The sequence below is a fragment of the Galeopterus variegatus genome, unplaced genomic scaffold (genome assembly GCF_000696425.1).
Source record: "Galeopterus variegatus unplaced genomic scaffold, G_variegatus-3.0.2 Scaffold147, whole genome shotgun sequence".
Classification (NCBI taxonomy): domain Eukaryota; kingdom Metazoa; phylum Chordata; class Mammalia; order Dermoptera; family Cynocephalidae; genus Galeopterus; species Galeopterus variegatus.
In genome coordinates, this window is record NW_007726258.1 from 146,734 (window position 1) to 169,681 (window position 22,948).

The following is a 22,948-nucleotide window of genomic DNA, read 5'->3' on the forward strand; positions in this document are numbered from 1 at the left end:
CGTATAAAGTTCTAGAAGAGGCAATGATGGGAAAAATCAGAACAGGGTTGCCTGGAGTTGTAGGGCATGACTGAGATGGGACATGCGGAAACTTTTTGGGGTAAAAATGTTTTGGGGTTTTTTTTTTTTAAGATGACTGGTAAGGGGATCTTCACCCTTGCCTTGGTGTTGTCAGCACCACGCTCTCCCAAGTGAGCAAACCGGACATCCCTATATAGGGATCCGAACCTGTGGCTTTGGTGTTATCAGCACCACACTCTCCCGAGTGAGCCACGGGCTGGCCGTGGGGTGAACATATTCTACATCTTGATAGGAATTTGGGTTAGACAGATATATGTATTCATCTTAACTCATCAAACATTATTTTTAAATTGGTGTGTTTCATTCTATGAAATTCTACCTCAAAAGAAAAAAAAACTAACAAATACTGAACTCTCGAAAATGATCCCCATGCTGAATGTCTAGGGGGGAGAGTACCGCTAGCTGCACCTTACTTTGAAGTGTATTGAAAAACTAAGATGGATTGATGATTCGAAGGATGGACAGATAGATAGGTATATGATAAAGCAAACAGCAAAATGTTAATTGCAGAATTCGGTGGTGGATATATAGATTGTTCACTGTAAAATTCTTTCAACTTGTCTGATGTTTGAAAATATTTTATGATAAAATCTTGCGGGAAAAGACATCAAAGAATAACTGGGGATATCCAAATACAGACTTGGTATTGGATGATTGAATGAATTGTGTTAATCTTTTATGTATGATGGTGATGGTATAGTTAATAGGAACATGTCCTTATTTTTAGAGACACATACTAACTTCTTTAGAGATAGATGGTCATAATGTCTGAAATGTACTTCAAAATACTCCAGGGGAAAAACATGAAGCTAATATATCAAAGTGTTCATAATTGTTACATCCATGGTGTTTATACCATTTCCTCTCTTTGTTTGAAATTTTTCATAATAAAAAGAAGAGCGCATGCTCTCCCAAGGAGCTCAGACTCCAACAGTTAAAGTTCTATCCCTTTTCCCTGGTCCAGCCTCATCCTTAAATCTTTCCCTTTTAAAAATTACATCCACGATGATGGTGAAGAAACCAGTTAACGATTTGCTAATCTGGTAATGAGCACCATGTCTGAAGGGAATTGCAAAGAGAATGAGTGAAAAGAGAAAATAAAAGATGACAAAATTAACCAGTAAGAGAGTAGTGAAAGGCTTCAGGGAAGGATGGGTAACTGGGACAGAGGGCGTTTGCCTGTCCCTGTGATTCTGGGCAGAATCATCACAGCTGTGCCCCTCCTGCACCTCCTGTCCTGGTCACTGGCCTAACCAGGTATCTACGAGTATCTCCAAAGTCAAAATCAAGATGTCACCCTCCATACTCTCCCTGTCAGCAAGTGCTGGGTCTTCCCCCTCCCATCTCTCTCTCCAATCTGCCATCTCCCAGCTCCATGGCCACATCACATCACACGCTCAGAGTCTCCCCAAGGGTCCCGGGTAAGCCCCTTCCGATCACTCCAAACTGCCTGCCCAAGAGGTATCCTGATTATGTTTCTCCCCATTGCCTGTGGGGTGGAATTTTAGCTTTCAGTGCTCTAGCGTGGAGCCTCTGGCCAGGGAGAAAAATATTAAAAGTAATTTAGGGAACAAATGGAGGGTGGCAGTTTAAAGGGTGGCAGTCCGGGCCGGCCCGGTGGCGCACTGGATAGTGCGCCACTTGGGAGCAGGGCGGCGAGGGTTTCGGATCCCATGTGGAGACCGGTTCCTGCTCACTGGCTGAGCGCCGTGCGGGCGCGACACCGAGGGTTGCGATCCCGTTACCAGTCAGTAAAAAAGACAAAAAGGAAAAAAAATTAAAAAATTAAAAAAATAAAGGGTGGCAGTCCACCCTTTAAAAAAAATGTTTAGGGGGACTGGACCCACCCTCCCACAATGAGGCATGCTGGGACAGTGCATCAGGGCCCACCCAGGGGGCAAGTGCTCTTGGCAAGTGCTCTTAATTTGTAAATGGTATTAACTAAAGAAACCAATAAAAATCTCATTATATTAAACTAAAAAATAAATAAATAAATAAATGTTTAGGAAGTTGTATGAGGTTGGGGGTGGGTAATTAGGAAGAATCTGTACCGTAGCTCCCACCCCACCTCTTTTGACCACTAGAGGGGGCACACCCACGGCCTGAGCCACATCCCCGCGGCATTTCCCAAAGCAAAACGACTCAATGCCAAGGTGCTAGACTTGAGGTAACCGAGGGCTTCGTTTTCAGCCTCTTTAGTCGTGTAACATACAACTGTAAGGTCTTTGTAGTGCTCAATATCTCTATTTCCCTTTGTACAATAACTTTGGTATTGAACTCTGCCGTGCTAATCAAATGTATCTGGGAGGGGGGTGGGTTGTTTTGCCTTGTTTTAAAATAGATCAACCCTAATAAAGGCAATAACAACACTATTTTCAGTGAATAACAAAGCAAATCGTTCTCCAGTCTTAGATTCATTTCGTTTCGTAATAGCAAACAAACACCTCTTACTATATTGTCGTCATAAAAAAATACCTCCAACAAAACACACAAATAACATAAGTTCTTCAATATGATTAATCTTCAACCACACACGAATGAATCAACGACTTCTAGATCACTGTTCTTCACAAAGGAAAACAGAAAGGAACCCCAGGTTGGCTTTTTCCATTAAATTATTGGCTCTTTCCCAACTACCTAGGTAACTCGAATTTGCTTAAGGAATATAAGCTCATTTAATTATATTCTTCAAAACAAAGTCAGGAAAGCAAATAAAATATAATTAATTCCAAAGCACCATATCTATTTTATTATTTCCTTCTCTTGAGGATTATCCAAGTCATTTCTTCTCATCATCAGCCTGTATATTTAAATTGTATATTAAAATTGTATCCATATTCAGAGGTAATTATCAGGGGGACCAGAGGACTTTGAGGGGCTTGTAAACTATTTGGTGCTTTTTCTCTGAGGGTGTCAGAAAAAGAAAAGAGGGAGCCCCTGGCTGGTGCTAAAGTGCCGATGAGGAGCACAAGTCATTCTTCTGCAGGATCCCTGAGGACAGTGGCCTCCAGAGCCTTCAAAAATGTCCTGCACTGAGCATGTGAGGTTGACAACAATCCGTATTTCCCAGGCATCTTGCAGCCCCAGGATCTCTCAAGGATCTTGATCAGCACTTTGTTGAAACAGACACACTTGTGCTGAAAAAAGACTCTTCACACATCTGCCTGCTGCTCAACCTCAAGCAGGTCAAACAAGTTGGCCAACATGAAGCCAGAGCACTGGGGAAATCAGAAAAAGACCTGAAAACGCTGACTCTCCTACCTGCGCTCTTTGTGAAATGAGAAGATCGGGTAGTTAGTGCTTAAGATTTTGTGACCTAAGATTGGATTTCATTAGTTTGGGTTTCGATTTTGTTCTTTTCTCAAAATTGCTTTTCCATACATATCGCTTTTGTTTACTCACAAGGGACAGAAATTGCACCTGGGCTCATCTAGTTTGACACCTTTGCTAAGTAACTCTTTGAAGGTGCACGGTGTCCACTGTCCTTGAGCATGGGAAAGAGGGGCCCCTGCCCGGGCCCTACACTCTCAAGGATCCCACTTGGACCCTCTCAGGGCCAGGGGATATGCCAACCCAGAGCACCACTTCTCCATCATGTTCTGATTATCCCAGCCCTGGAGGCTCCTTCCCAAACAGCCTGCACCTGCTCTCAGGGCCAGCATGAGCTGCTCTGCAAGTGTGTCCCCCTGAGAGCCAGCCCAGCCCAGGGCCTGCAAAGGGGCAGCTCCTGGGGTGGTGTGTAGGGATGGCCAGTGCTGGGACTGTGGGTCAGGGTGTCCACACATGTGGTCTCAGGCAGGATTTGACAGGAATGGGAAAGGACACAGGCAGACCGCAGTCCTGCCAGCTCCTCCTGCACCACAACCCAAGGGGACTCTGAGGAGTCACAGCCCCCCACATTGTTCTGAAGGGATCCATGTTATGGTAGAAGAATAGAATATATTTTATCAATTGCTTTGTTAATTTGATTTATGATTTTTAAAGGTGCAACCACATGGGGTGTGTTCTCCATCTGTACTCTTGTCTGGGCCCCCAACATGTTAGGAGCAGGCCAGGGACCAACATGATAGAGTAAAGTCATGCCTTCTAAGCCTCTGGGGTTCGTTTCGAGATAAAACATTCAGGTGAACATGCACACACACACACACAAGTGTAAATAAAATATTTTCAATAATAATACATAAATAAAATAATTTTAAAATAATATAAATAACATTTCTCCCTGGTAACCTGTTCCTAAAGAATCCCAAAGAAATCATTACATGGAGACTGAAGGAGCAGATGGAAATTGGGCACACCGGGTGTTACTGGTTTAAACTAAGTTCTACCAAACCCCAAGGCAAGCCTCCAGTATAGCAAAGGGAATGTGGCTGGCAGGGGCCCCTGTAAAGAAATGCTGCTGCTCCCAAATGCGTACAGGATGCAAGATGCAGTGGGAGTCCTCTCCGATGCCAGCTGCCAAGAGCAGTCCCTGGGGCAAAGGACTTCCTCCCTCCATCCGTCTGATTGTCAAGAAGTCATGGGCTTGCAGAAGAGCCAGCGATCCTCAAAGCCCTAACCTCTCAACTGCAGCATGCAAATATTTGCTTTCAGAGAAAGGCAACTAAAAGATACTTTTTCGGGCTGGCCTGGTGGCGCACTGGAGAGTGCGCCACTTGGGAGCGCGGCGGCGCTCCCGCCAAGGGTTTGGATCCCATGTGGAGACCGGTTCCCGCTCACTGGCTGAGCGCGGTGCGGGCGTGACACCGAGGGTTGCGATCCCATTACCGGTCAGTAAAAAAGACAAAAAGGAAAAAAAAAAGATACTTTTTCCTCCTCCTGCTTTTGCCAGGCCCTGGATCCCTGCAAAATCCACCCGAGCATGTCTGGGAGTCACCAGGGACACCTCCCAGGTGCTTTCAAACAGGAGGAGCGCATCCAGCTACACCCACAAATGCCAGACCCTGCTGCCTCTACAAGCACCAGCTCAGCTGTAGTCACCTTCACTGAGGATCGCCAGCTCTAATGGGCAGTGCCAGCTATTCTGCAAGGTCAAAGCAGCACTGGGGACCACTGCCATTTCCCCAAGAGCAGGAGGGATAACAGCTAAGACACACTGAGCCCTTACTCTGTGCCAGGCACCAGCCGAGTGCTTCAGCTCATCTCGGCCCCACAGCCACCCTAAAAGGTAAGCACTGTCATTCATCCTGTTTTACGGATGAGGAAACTGAGGCTCAGAAAGGTAAAGAAACTGGAAGAGACAGAGTGAGACAGAGGGACAGAGAGAGAGAGGACCCCCAGACCAGGAGAAGAGCAGGGCAGGGCTAAGCCCGAGAGTCTGCGCCACTCTCCACCGTAAGGAGTTTGGGAGCAAAGAGGTGGGGCTTAAAGGAGGTTCTGGGGGCCTAGGCAGTGCCCCCAGGGGGGAACTGAGGAGGAGGGGTTGAGGCGCAGGATGACCTCCCTGTGGCTTCCTCAAAGGCCACAGCAGTGTGTGCAGCACCGGAGCCGCAGCCACACGGTCCCAGAGGTTTCCTTGAGTTAGACACGAGGACTCAGCCCTGTTTCTGGCACAGCCAATTCTCTCTTTTAGCTGTTACCACACAGGGCGCTGGGGGAGAGAGGAGGGGACGCTAACAGTTACAAAGCCAAACACACAGTCACGCTGGCCACCACCGCTATCCCTGGAGCCAGCCAGTGGGCTGCACAGTGACGCGCTTCTCACCACGTCCTCCCTCCGCTGGGCTGCGACTGTACCTCCACAGCAGCCTCTGCCACATCTGCCTGCATCACCTAAGCCTAGCTGCTGCTGTTCCAACCCACTGCCTTACAAGCCAGTATCTTCCAGAGTTTTCCATGAGAACAGCGCTCTCTGCTTGTACTCACGGCACTCTCCCCAAGCCCCAGATGTAGGAACCCACAGACCATGAAGTCAGGCATTCCTCTCAAGGCCTGGGACTAGGTTGTATCAATCCAGATCCTCCTCTGCAAGTAACCAGGACAAACCAGATTAAGCAAAAAATGAAGTGTTTGACTCATGAAACTGGACAATTCAAGGGCAGATGTCATTTTTAGGTATGGATAGATCTAGGTTCTCAAACGACATCATTAGGACCCTGTCTCGCTCAACCACCTGGCACTGTCATCCTGAGTGTGGCCTTTGTTCTCCAGCAGATGCTCCCCATGTAGAAGCAGCTCTCTCTTCCAGTAAGTAGTCCCCACAAAGTTGCTGTGAGAGACTCCTATGGCTCATCCTGGGTCCCTGAACCAATCGCTGTGGCCTAGGGGAGGCAGTGCTCTGATTGGCCAGAGCTGGGTCACATGTCCATCCTGGATATGCAAAGGAAGCCATGCTCCCCATTGATTCATTCACGTGTGCCAGGCGATCTTCCAGCCTCCGGGACTCAGCAGTGAACATGACGGACAAGGTCTCATGGAACATGTTAATGAGAGACAGGCAAGTATACAAGTGAGCCGATTCTAAACAGCAGGTACTATGATGACAGGGCAAGGATGAGAATTTCACTTAAGCAGGAGAAGAAGCTGCTGGAGAGCTTGCGAGCTTTGAGGAACAGCTTTGCATTAGTGGGAGGAACATGATCTGACTTGAATAGGAGAAGACGGCTTGTAGGAGGTGGGCTCTCGTGGGAACCATGGGCAGCAGGGAGACCATGTTGAGGGCTGCTGCAGTTGGGCAGGCAAAAGGTGACTGCGGCTTGGAAAGGGATTTTAGGTCAGTGAGAGAAGGGGACAGATATGGAATGTATTCTGATAATGGAAGTGGCAAGACTTGCTGATAAATGTGACGGGAAAAGAGAAATCAAGTTGGCTTATAGGTGAGAGGCTTGTCCTCTGATGGGCAGTGTGATAGTTTTATGTGTCACCTTGGCTGGGTCATGGCACCCAGATATCTGGTCAAACACCAGTTTATGTCACTGTGACAATTTTTGTTTAGATGAGATTAATATTTAAATCAGTAGACTTTTGAGTGAAGCAGATGACCCTCCATAATGTGGGTGGGCCTCATCCAATCAGTTGAAGACGTGAAGAGAAAAACACTGAGATGCCCTGAGGAAGAGGGAATTCTACATCCGGACTGTCTTTGGACTTGAGCTGCAACATCACCTCTCCAGCCTGCAGGCCTGCCCTGCAGATTTCAGACTTGACCCCCCCCAATCGTGATGTGATTCAATTCCTTAAAATAAATCAAATAATACAGATGAATGCCAAGCTGTGAGCAGGCCCCCGTCTTTGATTACTATCCGTCGGAACAGCCACAGGGCAGATTAAGTCTCATCGCTTCCTTTCAGGATTTTCTCCTCTTCCCCTTTTGAGTATCCCCCAAAAGTAAGAAAATCCCAAGTCTCCCTGAGCGCTGTCGGTCCACTGCATCGCTGCTCCATTGCCACAGGGTGGCACTGTTGACAACAGAGTCCACCTTGTGGAGCTGGTTGGCCCAAAGTTGATCCAGTGCCCTAGGCTGACCCTTGCAGGAGGTAGGCCACTTGGTCCGTGTGGCCCTGGCTTCGGTGCCCAGGGGCCCCAGATCTGATTTGTTCTTGCAAACCTACAACCTTCCCCTTTCTCCCTCCCCAGGGAGCGTGTCATCACAAGCACACAGCTCTTCTCTTTACTGCGGAAACAAGAAAGTCCTCTCTACACCCCCTTTCCAGGCCAAGAGGGGTTTCCACCCACCCTGCAGTCTCCTATGACCCCTTTCCTGAACACTAGAGCCCCTTACCAATCTTCCTAAGGGCAGGGCTGCCACACTTACCAAATAAAAATACAGGCCAGTTAGATGTGAATTTCAGATTCACAAAGAATAACTTTTAGCATTAAGTATGCTAGTATCTGAAATTCTCATTTAACTGGGCATCCTGCATTTTATCTGGCAGCCCTAGCTAAGGGTGACTCCTTAGAAACCAAGGCCTAAGGGTGCTGCGTCCAGGCTGAGGATGACCACGTAACCCAGCATCTTGCTTAAATAAGAAGAAAAGAAAAATCACAAGTTACATCTTCAGCCGTGCATCCTGTTATTTATGTCTATGTGATCAGGAAACAAAAATAGGTTACACTTCACTAGCAAGCCACTGAATCCTCCTCAGGTTCTGTCATGGTTGAGAAACACATCACAGTGTGCGCAGCTGTGAGCGTGGGTCTGTGCAGGTGTGGTCTGGATGGTACAAAGGAAGAAAGGGACAGAGCTAAATTGCTCTTTACATGATGGAGCAGGAACTGGAGGGCTTGGGGGTAAAAGAGTGGGTTATGGAGGAGAGAGGCGGTCACAAAAAGAAAAGCGAGGCCCAGCAACATGGCAGAAGTTAGGGCCTAGTGGAAGAGAAGCCAAGGGACCCAGGGACAGGAGTGGCCAGGTGCCTCGAGGACAGAAATTCTATCATTCAACATGAAATTGCTGCATGCAATCCAAAGATGGACCCCTGTTGCTACAGTCAGTAAGGGACCCTTCCCCCCGCACCACCCCCAACGCACTGCATGAGTCTGCGTGCAGGGAATAAAACACGGGGCCACAAAGTCCACAAGAGTCCAAATGCAGAGCTGGGAGTGAGGACCCAGAAACAGGGACATGCCAGCCAGCAGTGACTCCAGGAGATAGTTCACCCTGTCCCAATCTCCAAAATAATGGGATTTCCCATCCCATGAGGAACTGAGGCTCATGCTTATTTTACTTAAATTATAAAGGAAAGGGTGATGAACTTACTAAATCATGAAAATGCTTCCCTACTTTTTTGTATTGTTTTTCAACTGGCAATAGCATAACTCATTCTGTAATTTAGCATATATCACACACCAAAAAAGAGGGGAAATGTGTTCAGTGTCTTTATTAAAAGGAAGTATAAACATCCAGTCTGAAAAAAATTATCCTGCGCTGCTTATAAGACACATAGCTAAGACAAAATGACACTAAAGTTTAGAGGGAAAGGATCAAACACTCCAGGGTAGATGGGGGGAAATCTGGAAAAGAAGGGGTTGGCCTTGCAAATATTAAAGTATATAATAAAGACACTAATTAAAAGCAGATATCTGACTGGAATAGAAACAGATCCAAACATAATATGAGAATTTGACTTGTAACACAGGTGGCATTTCGAATCCATGGGATAAAGAATTAATAAGTAGTAATAGGATAACTGGCTAGCCATGTGGGGAAAAAATTTTTTTAACTGAGTCTTTACCACATTCCTTACAAAAAAACAATGTTGGGTGGATCAAAGATTTAAACATATAAGATGAAAGCATAAAAGTAATACAAGAAAACATGGGTTGAATTTCCATCAACATAAAACTAGTGATATATATTAAGGTTTTCCATATAGTGGGAAATGATGCAGCCATTAAAAGAAAGATACAGTTTTGAATGCATCAATAATAGTCACTAGGAGGCATCGCTAATTGGAAATTAATCAATCTACAGCACATACACTGAATATGATCATTTCTTCAGGAAAAAGCAGGACATGCACGTACACATGAGGGGTTTTCAAAAAGCTCATGAAAAGACTGTTATCTTTTAATTTTATTTTTCCACAAACTTTTTGAAGCACCCTTATCTCAGGAAAGACACACTAAAAAGTGGCTGCTCTTGGCAGGGGAGACCTGAGGGTCAAGAATGAGACTCAGGCTAAACATTTTTACATTGTTTGAATTTTCCAGATATGTGCATGTCATACTTTTCTCAAAAAATACAAAATTATAAAAAGATAATTTTAAGGGATAAACATATCTTAAGCAAACACAACAATGAAAATATGAGTGGAAATAGTTATATCAACGTAGAACTCAAGCAAACATCATTGAACAGGATGAAGACTGGTATTTTACACACAAAAAAAATCCAACTGAAAATAAAAATCATTAAAAAAAAGAAAAGCACGGATATTTATACAATGAACAGCACAGAATTAGAAATAGAGAGAAATTAACCAAACCAGGAGAGCAGAAGTTCCCTCAGACACTTGTGTGATCAAGTAGAAACAAGTAAATACAAAACAAAGGATTAGAATAATTCAATTAATAAGTTTAATGATATCCATCACTTTATAATCTTCAGCACACAGGAAATATCCCACTTCTTCATTTGCCTAAACTAAACTGAATCCCACCCAAGTCTGCTCTCCCCAGAGTGGGCTTCCTGGGTGGTACCAGGGTTTGCTTTGAGTGAGGCCTCTGCTCTGCATGGTCCTGGTGGTGCTGAAAAGCTGGTGTTGAAGCCTGTGCAGCCTGTGCAATGGCTGTGGCCAGCCAGGACAGCCCTCCTTCCTTGGGCCAGGCTTGCACGTAGATCTTTGTTCCCAAGGGCACAGCATCGAGTCCTTGGAAGCCAGGATGCATCCTGGGTTCCCCCATTGCTGAAGCACCTCATATAATGGGGCTCACCACCCACGCTCACGGAACAGGACCATCTCCTTCCTCTTCCTGATGTCAGTAAATCCATCTTTGTATCTCTCTTTTTAGAGGCACCAGCCTCCCTCCTTTCCTTCTCCAGAACATTCCGGACTGATTGTTACAACTGATTTAAACCAGCGGTTGGGAAACTTTTTTGGTAAAAAGCCAGAGAGTGAATATTTTAGGCTTTGGAGGCCATTCAATCTCTATCCCAACTACTCAACTCTGAAGTTCTTGTGCCAAAGCAGCCATAGACAATAGATAAACAGACCTGTGGTTGTGTTCCAATAAAACTTTATTTACAAACACTGACATTTGAATTTCATACTTTTCATGTTCACAGAATACTCTTTAGTTTTTTATTTTTATTTTTTAATCACTTAGAAACATAAACATTCTTAGCTTGTAGGATATACAGAAATAGGAGGTGGGCTGGATTTGGCCCGAGGGCAATAATTTACTGACCCTGAACTAGACCATTGAAAATAAAGCCTATTGTGATTGATTCATGGGACTCTCGCAACTAAAAAATAAAAATAAAAATTAGAAAAAGAATAACAAGATAAAACTAAGGAAAGGAAGATGATTAACTATAATAAAACAGAGTAATTAGTAAGAAGATAGGAAAATAGCCAGCAGAATTGATGATAATCAAATCCAATGACTGGTTCTTTGGGGGAGTGGAGGTAGAGAGGGTGGGAAACCACAACAAATTAAACATTCCTCTGGTAAGTCTAAAAAAGGAAAATATAAACACACAAAGGGAGGTATGAGAAAGGGTTATTAATTGAAATGCCATTAAGGTTTAAGAATCTAGTTTTATGCATCTCTAAAATATAGCTGAAGATCTCCAAAAAAGGGACACTTTTTCTATGAAACTATAAATTGCCAAAAAAATGGGGGAGAAAATCTGAATAGACTTATTAGTCTTGGAAAAAGTAAAAACACTGTCAAAGTTTAGTAAGTTCCACCCCCAAGGATCTGAGCCACTGTGGATTAATTCTATCACACTTTCAATGATCTAGATGATTGATTTCAACAGTAATGGAGATGTTACCTTATTTTTACACTCCAGACAAGTGAAGTGAGACACAGATAGTAATCTACATGCTATTTAATCTCTTCTAGAACAAAGACAAAAAGCTTCTAAATCTTTTTTTAAATGGGACAGCATAACTGAACACTCTCTTAAGATTATACATACGCATATTTTCAAAAATTCACTAAAGCTGAAAGGAATACTCTATGACCAAAAAAGACATTCTCCTTATTTTTCAAAGTGACTCCGTACATTAACAGGTAAAAGGGACAGGAACATATGATGACCTTGATAAAGGCCAAAAAGTCATTTGATAAAATTTAAAAATCGTATGTTCTTTATATATTGTTTTCCAGCTTGTTAGTTTGAATGCTTGGTTTATCTCAGTATTTCTTATCTAGTAACTGAGTTTAAGGCTATGAAAGTCTCTCGTTTCAGTGCCATCCACAAGACATGCTATGTGGTGCCGTCACTGCCACTCTGCTCTAAACAGTCTGTACTCGCTCAGATTTCCTCTTTCGTTGTAACTTGGGGGAAGTGTTCTGCTTTGCTTGTTTTTTAAAATTTCCAGGTGGATATAGTTTTTGGCTTTCTCAGTTGCCTTTGATTTTTTTCATCACATTATAGTCAGAGAATGTGTCCTGTGGGATTTTTACATTTTGGAATCTGGTGATATTATCTTTCCAGCATAAAACATGGTCAATTTGGGGGACTGTTCCAAGAGGGTGTGTTAGCACAAAGTTCATATACAGCTGACAGATCGAGTTTATTAACAGTGCTAACCAAATAGCTAGATTCTTCTTTAATAGAGAATCTAATAGAGTCCAATAGACTTCAGATTTCTGAGATAAGGATTAACATTCTGCTATGATTAGGAATTAATTTCTCATTGTATTCTAAAAACTTAAACTATATTTTGAGCTATGTTATTAGCAAAATAAAGGTACAGAACTATTTTTATCATCTTGACAAATCATGCTTTTCATGGACTGGTGCTTTTCACCTTGCCCTCTGTTTTGATTGACAACACTACCACCTTTCCTTTCGCTAGCGTTTTACTGGTATGTTCTTCCACCCTTCCTCAGCCTTTTGTGTCACCTTTTTTAGATGGCCTCTTGCAATCAGCATATACACAAACGTGATAAAATTTGTAATTCAACTTGAAAATGTTCATAAATAGCAGAATTTAACCCATTCAAGTTCACTGTGACAAATGGTACGTTTAAACTTACTCCTGCCGTATTATTTTATACTTTCCTTTTTTTTTTTCTTTCTTTTTTTCTCATGTTTACTGAATCAGGTGAGCTATCTTGGTAGTTAACACAAACAGAATTCACAGTTCTTTCCAGACACTACCTGTTTTGAACAGTAACACCATGTAGCAACAGCCACAGAAACACATCTCATTTGTTTGCCCCAAAACCCCAGAAACAGGACTTACCCTTTGGACTAAGTCCCTGTGGATCTTGACCTTATCTCAGAAAGGGTGGGGGGGACACAGAGATGGAAGAATGCTAGGGTTAAAAAAGACATTTTGCGGACAGGCAGGATGAAGGCTCAGGATGACTGAATTTAAACAATGAGATGTTACCTTAATGTTGTACTCCAGGCAAGAGAGGTGGGACATGAAATTACACATGAAAGAACACACCACCAGGAAATATGAAATAGGTTTATTTGAGAACCGAAACAGCCTACATCAGCACTGGGGACCTTACCCCATTTTACAGTAAGAACTGCCTCCTCTGTAACCAAGAGACTCGGTTGTAGACCTAGCATTTTCCATTCCCACAGCTAATTCTTTCCCCTTCATCAGCCCCTCTGAATACCTAGCTGCCTCACAGACTTCAGCACACTGTTCACATAACTGTTCTCTTGCACACGCCGCACTATACCACACCCAGCTTATCCACTGAGCACAGTGCAACAACACATGCATATGTATCTTTTCATTTTATGCCAATGTCCTTTTCTGTTTCTTCACAAAAGGGCATAGTGTTATTTTTCCTTCCATTTATAATACACATTGTTTTCCATTCATTCTAGTAACCCACAACGGTTAGAACTCCTATGCACTCCTTTGCCTAAAATCGGCGCACAATGGAGTAACCGTGAGGCTATGTCAGAAGGTTCTTCTCGGCCAGTGCTCTTTATCTATCAGTCACAAACTGAAGGAAAGCGCTCTTTCCCGGAAAAGTGCATACACCCATGTATATACAAAATTTTGCACACATTTTAAGCAGCTCCTAGACCTCCCTAAAAGTCATCTACAGATCCTAGAGTTTTAAAACTCAACACTCTACTGTAATTCATGACACAGAGAAGACCTGGACCAGGACCAGCAAAGAACTGAAAGGAGGGAAAGTCAGTCTCTGAGTGAACCCATTTTCAGAAGCAGCATTTAGGAAGTATAACTGGGACAGAACACATAAAAGTCCATAAAATGTATAAATTTACCTAATAGTAAGAGAAATCTATATAAGCTGTTTACTCTAAAAATGTATTTCATTTGCATATGCCTAAATCTGAACAATAAAATAGCTTTGGTATAACAGTCATCTTCCTTTGAGATTTATGCCAAGTTCTTACTGGCATGTATAAACACAGGCCCTGGGATCTTTGGATTACGGGAATAAAAAAAAACAGTAATTCATAAGTTTTAATTTACTTATGACCATAAAATTATTCTACCTTATGTACATTGAAAATGGAAACAAAGATATCTGAGGCCTCTCTGCCCCTTAGGTGTTTGGGTAAACTTGGCTCAAACTCCGTTATTCCCACGGCCTGTGAAAGCTTGAAGCTTTCCCAAAGACGTCTGCATATCCCTTAGAGCTTCCTCTGGTAGCCACCCTCTTCTGGCTCCTGTATTTATTTATGTGTGGTACTTATGTTTTGCCCCATTTCAGTTGGGAGACAGCACTCAGTCCTGAAATCCGCTCATACCAAGCATCCCCTGACTTTCAAGAAAGATTCTGTGGTCATTAAGAATTCATATACGAGAGCTGACAACTTTATACCATCCGACTCCACTGGTTCCCTGTCCTCCACTCCCTTTCCAATTCTCTTTTTCTTGTCACGGACTATCCTGGGACATTCAAGTTCTCTCATTATGCTGAGCAATTACACCCTCTCCAGGTCCTGCCCCCAAATTAAGATACCCAAACCCATCACAGTGCTCAGAAGAAAAAGAACTCCAAATAACATGACTCATCTTCCTTAATAGGCAACTGGGAGTAATTTTATTATATTACTAAATGCTAGGCACTACATGTTTATTTAGTTCTCCCAACTACTTCATGAGTTAGGTATTTTCAAAACCATTTGATAGATGAGAAACCTGAGGTTCAGAAAAATTAAGAAACTACATAAGGTCAGAATAAGAGCTCTATCACCTTCATCTTTCCTACCCATTTTTATTTCTAATCAGTGTTTCTTACCTCAGCTTTGCTATTTATATTTGGATCCTGCCCTGTGGTACTATTAACTTTTCTCCTCTCTTCCCTAGTTTGCTTTTACCACTAAGTACTATTTCTGTCTGCTTCTGTTCTCCATTCACCAATTTTCTTCAAATTCCTGAGAAGAGTAACAAATTGTACAGAAAGACTGCTTGACAAATAATTTTAAATTTTTTAGAATAGAACCAAGAGTTAGAGGGTCACTTGAAAGGCACTGCACCCAAGCTCACAGAACACAATGGAACCCCTCTGCCACTTGCTCGGAGAGCCTGTGATGAGCTGTGCCCACATTCATAGAGCAGGCTGCGTGGATGCTGGGCTCTGAACTGATAGAGTTCTATCTTCAAGTTGCAATTTGCCATTTACTCAGACTCCCAGGTTAGAAACTGTGAAGTCACTTTTGACTTCTCTCACACTCTAAATCATCCTAGCAGACACCAGGAGTGACCTAGTGGGTGACCTGTGAGCCCACAGGTGATCTCTCTTCCCACCCCGCTCACATCAGAAGGGCTAGTTTGGGTTGCTCCCACCTCAGCATTGGAACCGGAATACAGACTTGTCCCTGAAAGCTAGCAGATGCCAGAACCACTGTCAGAGACTGTTCCATGGAACATGGGCTCCCTACTTCAGCTGAGAGGATTTAACGCTTTGCCAGGAGAGGGCTACAGTCATCAGGGACTAGCACAGGGCTAAATGGGTCACACAGGGAAAATGAATTAGCTGGTAACATTTTAAGATCATTAAATTTTGTGTAAAAACCTAGGTGGTTGTTTTCTTTTTTTTTTTTTTTTTTTTAAAGATGACCGGTAAGGGGATCTCAACCCTTGGCTTGGTGTTGTCAGCACCACGCTCACCCAGTGAGCGAACCGGCCATCCCTATATGGGATCCGAACCCGGGGCCTTGGTGTTATCAGCACCACACTCTCCCGAGTGAGCCACGGGCCGGCGCGGTGGTTGTTTTCTTGAAAGAACAAAATATAAGGGAACCTTAGGCCTGTATTCCACCATGGAAACATAGGGCTATAGCTGAACAGAGGCTGTCCTGTCAGCAGGGCATGCTTCCTCCAGTTTGCCAAAGCGGTGGTTGTTTTCTTGAAAGAACAAAATATAAGGGAACCTTAGGCCTGTATTCCACCATGGAAACACAGGGCTATAGCTGAACAGAGGCTGTCCTGTCAGCAGGGCATGCTTCCTCCAGTTTGCCAAAGACTTTCCTACTATTCTTTGAATTATTCCTGACCTAATTTAATCATTTGTTATTTGTTTGGCTGTGACCTCTGGACCAGGTGTCCTCACACCTTGCTTTCCCTGGGACAGTCCCAGCTTAGGCCTATTGACCAGTCTTAAATATTAATAGCACCCCCCAGACACACCCGTTACTCTCAAGTGTCCAGTTTGGACAGTAAATTATGTGGTCACCCTAAGCATAATGTACAAGCCAATCTCCCACCACACACACACACACACGCACACCCATCACCACTGAATTCACACAACTATGTCAAGCACAGAACCCTGTTATAAAGTGATTTTATTAAATTGATTTGGACATACTGTAGGTCAAATAATATTTTCTGAAGATAACAATTATGGACTTTAAAGCTCGACATAAAATTAGTAGCTTCAAAAGTGTTAGTCATATTCCCCAGCAACAGCATGATAAAATAATTCAACTATGTAGAAATATAGAACTCTAGGACTAGCTGGAAACTCAGAAATCATTTAGCCTAATGTCCTCATTTTGTGAGAAAACTAGACTCAAAGATTAAGCAATTTGCCCAAGCTCACATACCTAATAGTAATAAAGCTAGAAATCAAACCATTTTTCCTAAAACTAAAATTTATCAATGATATTTCAACTGGTTCTCTATCAACTAAAAGTCTAGGCTTTTCTCTAATGCTCCACACTACTGTGACATGAAAGTGATAAGACACTACAGTAAATCGTAGTTGTGGAATTCAGGCCTGGAAGGGGCTTTAGCAAATAACTAAGCCAGCCCTCTCTTTGTAAAAAGGAGGAAAAGTATGTGAAGTGACTTACCAAAGGCTTGTTAGCAGAGTTGTCTGGATTAAAATCCAGATATTGCTGTCCCCTCCCCGCTGCTCCCCAACTCCAGCACCTGGCCTTCCTTTTGTTCCTTAAATGTTCTGGCAAGTCCCCCCACCAGAGCAGCATCTGTGCTCTGCCAGCTGGTGCCCCATCCTCAGCCTCAGCTCCAAGGCCACCCCTCAGAAAGGTCTTCTCTGACCGCTAGCTAATGTCACCCCACCCCCACCCCACCCCACCACTCTAAAGCATCACCCTAGTTTATTTTCTTCATAGCACTTAATCACTATCTCAAACTACATTATTTATTTGTTTACTTGCTTATCATCTGTCTCCTCCACCAGAAGTAAACTCCACGAGTAGAGATCTTGTCTTATTCAGTGGTATTCCCAGCACCTAGCACAGTGCCTGGCACATAGGAGATGTTCAATAAATATTTGTTGAATGAATAAAGGATGGATTAATAGACATCATGCCTCAAAAGGAACTGATACACAATACTGAATGAAGGGCTATCGAGGACTCCTACACATTACTGTCAGAGACTACAGAAACAGACTCAATATTAACAGTGCCTCCTCCTTGTACCCCCTGCTCATAGGTCTCCCACAGCTAGTAAGGAGCTCCATGTTGCAAAAGGAGCCTGACAGGGCAATTCTGGATGGAGGAAAGTTCTCACTTTGCTTGCCTCTTCCTCCCTGCTATTTATATTCAGCTATTTCCAAACAATTTAAGTTAAAAATATGTGATGCAGCCACTAGAAAATAAGTCTGACTAACAGAGACACAGTGATTAGCAGAATCCAAACTAAAAAAGGGTTAAAGAAAAGTTCAAGGGCATGTATGTCTGCCAATGATTTCTCTGATAGGCCAAGTGAATGGATATCATGAGTCACCTGAAATCTAAAATGAAATTTAATGCCATCTAGGAAGGGTTGGGTATTTATGGGCACTTTCAGGACATATAAAGTGGGTTCAGAAATAATGGCATATATGGAAAGATATGCAGGAGCTGAATCAAGTGGTAACCTCAGAAACACCAGAACACTACCTCAGTGGGAGCTGTCCATTTTCAAATGCATTAACCAGTATGCTTGAAATCAAGAGGAAAGAAGGGCATGATCTCTTAAAAGGGGGAATATCTGGGATAACTTAAGTAAAGCAAAGACAGAAGGTGACTCAGGAGGCTAGGCAATGATCATGGTCTTTCTGTGTAGTATTCAACCACTGAGGCATCGTGCTGAAATTCCAGGAAACGCACATCTACAACTGGGAACCTGACAGGGGAGTCCACATTCAGAGTCAAGTTGTGGAACACTCTTGGCATGAATCAAAAAATCAACCTCACATATGCCTCCTCAAAAAGAATGTTCTGCTAGGGATTGCTGTAAATATTTCTTGGGTCAATGTTGTATTTACAGGGTTTCCTTCCTAGTGGCACTTATGGGTTTTAAGATTTTTAACTCATAGCAAAATGTTTTATATAACTGATATTTTGAGATGGTTTCTCTCCTTTGTGTGAACCCTCTGGTGAATGCAGAGACTTGTACTCTGACTGAAGGCCTTTCCACACTCATCACATTTAAAAGGTTTCTCTCCTGTGTGGACTCTCTGGTGGATGCAGAGGCTGGAACTCTGACTGAAGGCCTTCCCACACCCACAGCACCTATAGGGTTTCTCTCCGGTGTGGACTCTCTGGTGGATGCAGAGGCTTGAACTCTGACTGAAGGCCTTCCCACACTCATAACATTTATAGGGTTTCTCTCCTGTGTGGACTCTTTGATGCATGCAGAGGCTGGAAGTGTGCCTGAAGGCCTTACCACACTCTTCACATTTAAAGGGTTTCTCTCCGGTGTGGACTCTCTGATGCATGCAGAGGTTTGAACTATTACTAAAGCCCCTTCCACACTCACTACAGACATAGGGTTTCTCCCCTGTGTGAACCCTCATATGAATTTGAAGATGGGAGCTCCAATTGAAGGCTTTGCCACACTCATAACATTTATAGGGTTTTTCCACTGTATGGATTTTCTTATGTCTATTAAGTTTTGTTGTAGTGCTAAAATCCTTACCACAATCATCACATTTATAGACCTTCTCTCCTGTGTGGTCTCTCCAATGAATATGAAGTTCTGATATATGAAAGAAACCCTTATCACACTTGTCACATTTATGGGGCTTCTCAGCTGTGTGAATTTTCTGATGCATAAAAAGATCTGCTCTCTCAGAGAAAAATTCCCTACACATGGGGCACTTGTAGATCATTTTTTCCTATTTGGTATCGTGACTTAGAGGAGAAAATTTCCTTACAACTACTAAAGTTACAGGGTTGCTACTTCATAAAGTCTCTTATTTGGCCATTGTGGCAGTTTATCTCAGGCTTGCTCTATTGGGTAAGATTAAGGTCGGCCTAAGCTTTTCCCTGCCTGTCTTTCTATGGGAAGTTTCTTCCTGCATAGTGTTCCTCACTCAGTATTATTATTGGTTATAAAGTGACATTTACCTCCACATGAATTCTGTAACTCATTAACATAGAACTTCCTTTTAGATCCTGAGTTGTCAACATTCCAAGGGGCTCCAATGTGCAAACCTTATGTTTTTAAGCCCCTGGAATCTTCCTCTTGTAGAATAATCTCGTACTTCTCACTTCTAGAAAAAGGGCTGCACAGTGTATCCCCTGTGTTCGAGGGTAAGATACTGGTGGTTGGTCTTGAGCCCCTGTAGCCTCCCCTTGCAGAGTCAGTATGACATTCTGCCTCCTGCACATCAGAGAGGACACCTTTGCAGGAAGCAAGTTCTTCAGGTTCCAGGTATGACCAGCCTTGCTTCTGGGAATTCCCTATATAGGTAGCATGCCAGTCTCCTGTAACAGAAACATAAATAAATACATAGAAAATGCCTTTTTTTGTCTGGAAAACTGCTATTGATTCCGTAATTAATTTTATATCTATGTAACAGCAGTAACACAAACCTTTTTTGATCTTGAAGAAGCTCTCTTATCTTCTGAAGAGACGTATCTCTTGGACTCACGGTCTGAAGAAGAGAATTTTTAGATATCATGTTCCTGTTCATAGCCCAAATACATAATCCAACTACAACCACTTGTAATTGTCTGAACGACATCAAGGGAAATATTGAAAAAGAAAAGTAATCCTCAAAAGACCTACATATGAGTATGAAAAGCAGCTGTCTAAAGGAACTACAAGGAAAACTATCTCTGCTTTCAACTTCAGAAGGCACAGTGTTGCTGCTTTTGGAGATGAAACATCATATGTGAGTTGCATTCTAATCTACAGAAAAAATAATATATGACACATTGTACCAAACATCATTCCCCTGCTTGATTGTCCTCAATGGTTTCTTACTGTAAAGTAAAACCCAAATTCTTCATCTAAAAATCAAGGCCCTGTATGACCTCGTCCCCGCTCTCCCCACTTCACTCCCTGGCTCACTGCTTCCTGCCACTGGCTTTCTTTTTCAGTTCTCAAACCCCCACACTGTTTCCTGCCTTGGGTCCTCTGTACATACTGTCTACGGGTTTTGAGCCACTCTCTCCCAATGCCTGGCTTTGTGTCAACTGCCCTCCCCCAGCTGAAGAGGGTCCCTGGCTGGACCCTGAATCTCATGTGACTCCTTTAAAGCACATACAACTTGTAATTATCTTATTTGTTCCCTGGTTTTCAATATGTCCCCTGTACTAGGATGTAAGTGCCACAAGGAAGGAACTTTGTGTGTTGCTCACTGTCACATTCTGGCAAAGGGGAAGCATTCAATTAATATTTGTTGAATGAACCTATAGAGTACTTTAGGACACCCCACAGACATAATCCTGCTTCATTCTGGTAAAGGAGATAAAGGTACACTTCCCAGTGCCTTATTTCCAGTGTTTTGATAACCTGCGGGGGACAAAATACACAAGTAGAATGAGGAGAAGATAGAAGAAGAAAATAAATCCCAAAATATTCAATCTGAAATCTTTTGAAGTTTAGGATCATGTCTTAGCAATCTTTTTACTTCCTGCATTCTATACGCAGTAAGTGACACTTCAATTAACTAATTAAATGAAATCAACAGATTCTCTTAAAATAATTTTCAATAATATGTTCTATACAAAGATGGGGTGCATAGCTGATTGAGAAGATTTAACATTAGAATGGCAAAATAAACCAGACTGCTTCTATGTGGAAGTGTGGGATTATAAAATTCAACTAGACACCCCAAATTTCTGCAAAATACAGTCATCTGCCTAGAAAAATTATATATGCATCTATCCTTTGTCCTAGTAATCACACTTCTAGAAATCTATCCCAAAGATACATTGGCAAAAATAGGAAATGACTGATGTACCAGGTTATTCACCAACACAGCATTTGTCATAGCAAAATTATAGGCAATCCAAGGCCCATCCACAGAGGACTAGTTGAATCAACTACAGGACTTCCTCACAATGAAATACTGCTTAGCCATTAAAACTTTAAAAAAAAAAAAGAATGAGGAAGAGCACTATGCAACTGATACATAGTGAACTCGGGTAATTCTTTTAATTAAAAATAGCAAGGTACAGAATAGCATGTATTCTGTGTAACTTTTTATGCAAAAATGGAAGGGAATGTGAAAACATACATATCTTTGCTTATATATATTAAAAAAAAAACACAGTGAAAGATAATCCAAAGCTTAATTTGATGATTACCTATGAGGGAGGAAGAACACAATAATGCAATGTCTTATTAATAATAATGAAGTTATCATTAAAACAATAATAATAATGAAGTTAAAACTTCTCTGAAAAATAAGTCCTAGCGGTATACAGCAGTGCTAGGCATCTATAATCAACTATAACTTATTGCATATTCTCAAGTGGCTAGAAGAGAGGGAGCGTAAATGTTCTCATCACAAAGAAACGATAAATGTTTACGATAATTAATTTGCTGACTACCCTGATCTGAACACTACACATTGTATACATGTACTGAAATATAACTCTGTACCTAATAAATATCTACAATCAATACATTTCAACTAAAAGACAAATTTTAAAAAAAGACTTCTCTGAAAATACATTGTTATGTAGTTTTGACTTTGGAAACATATAAATGTTTATTTATTCAAAAAATAAAATGAAATAAAAAAGAAAAAACAATCCCTAAAATTTTAAAACCAAATTAGAAGAATGAACCTTAACCATCATGTTGGTGTCATACCCACAAATTACTTTTGAGCACACTAAGACTGACTGTACATACCTACAAGAACATATTCTATCAACTAATAAAGCTGCAAAGAACTCAAACTTCAATAGTTTAACTGTTACAATAACAATGGTATTTTTATAAAGTAGGACAATGCAAATAAGTAATTTATGTTAATACTATAAGTTAGGAACCAAGATTCAATGTAAGAAAAATAAGATACAAGTATAAAATCAAAGTCAAGATTAAAATCCTGTAACATAAAATATGATTTAGAAATATCAGTTTGAATACATTTTTCTTTTAGCTCTGTCGACCAAAAAGGCCTGGAAGCAATAGGAACTGACAGTAATGAGCACACCTAGACCCCTTCCCTTAACACCCTTACCCACCAAGAGGCAAAGGGATCCTTGGAGGAATGTTTCAAGGCCAGAGCAAAACTTAGAAAATCAGCTGCGACATCTTGTTATGCCAGAAAGCAAGAGTCATGCCAGAGGAACACAGAGCCAGCTGACAAAGAGACTACCATTGGCCAAAAACAGACAACTGAGCATCAAAAGGAATAGAAAATGCAATCGATCGAAACATATTATATAAACCCCAGGTATTCATAATGATTACAAGGGGTGGAGAAGAAAGAGACAGAGGCAGAGAAATGGAAAGACTCAGGCAATGGACAAAATTGGAAGTAACAAGGGCACCAACTTTTTATCGTGAAAATTGGCAATTAAAAGGAAAGAATTAAGCAT

The 22,948-nt window shown here is 42.2% G+C and overlaps 1 protein-coding gene and 1 long non-coding RNA gene across 2 annotated transcripts; one reads left to right on the forward strand and one right to left on the reverse strand.

The window, feature by feature from the left end:
* Positions 1 to 245: 245 nt before the first annotated feature.
* On the forward strand, positions 246 to 16,737 carry LOC103606753. The gene is made up of 2 exons (XR_551913.1): positions 246 to 283; positions 16,040 to 16,737. It is a non-coding gene; the product is annotated as an uncharacterized LOC103606753 (long non-coding RNA).
* Positions 16,738 to 18,190: 1,453 nt separating this feature from the next.
* ZNF664 (zinc finger protein 664) lies at positions 18,191 to 19,352 on the reverse strand. The gene has a single exon (XM_008591312.1). It carries the CDS (start codon positions 19,270 to 19,272, stop codon positions 18,487 to 18,489), a length of 786 nt encoding a protein of 261 aa, XP_008589534.1. The 5' UTR covers positions 19,273 to 19,352; the 3' UTR covers positions 18,191 to 18,486.
* Positions 19,353 to 22,948: the final 3,596 nt, after the last annotated feature.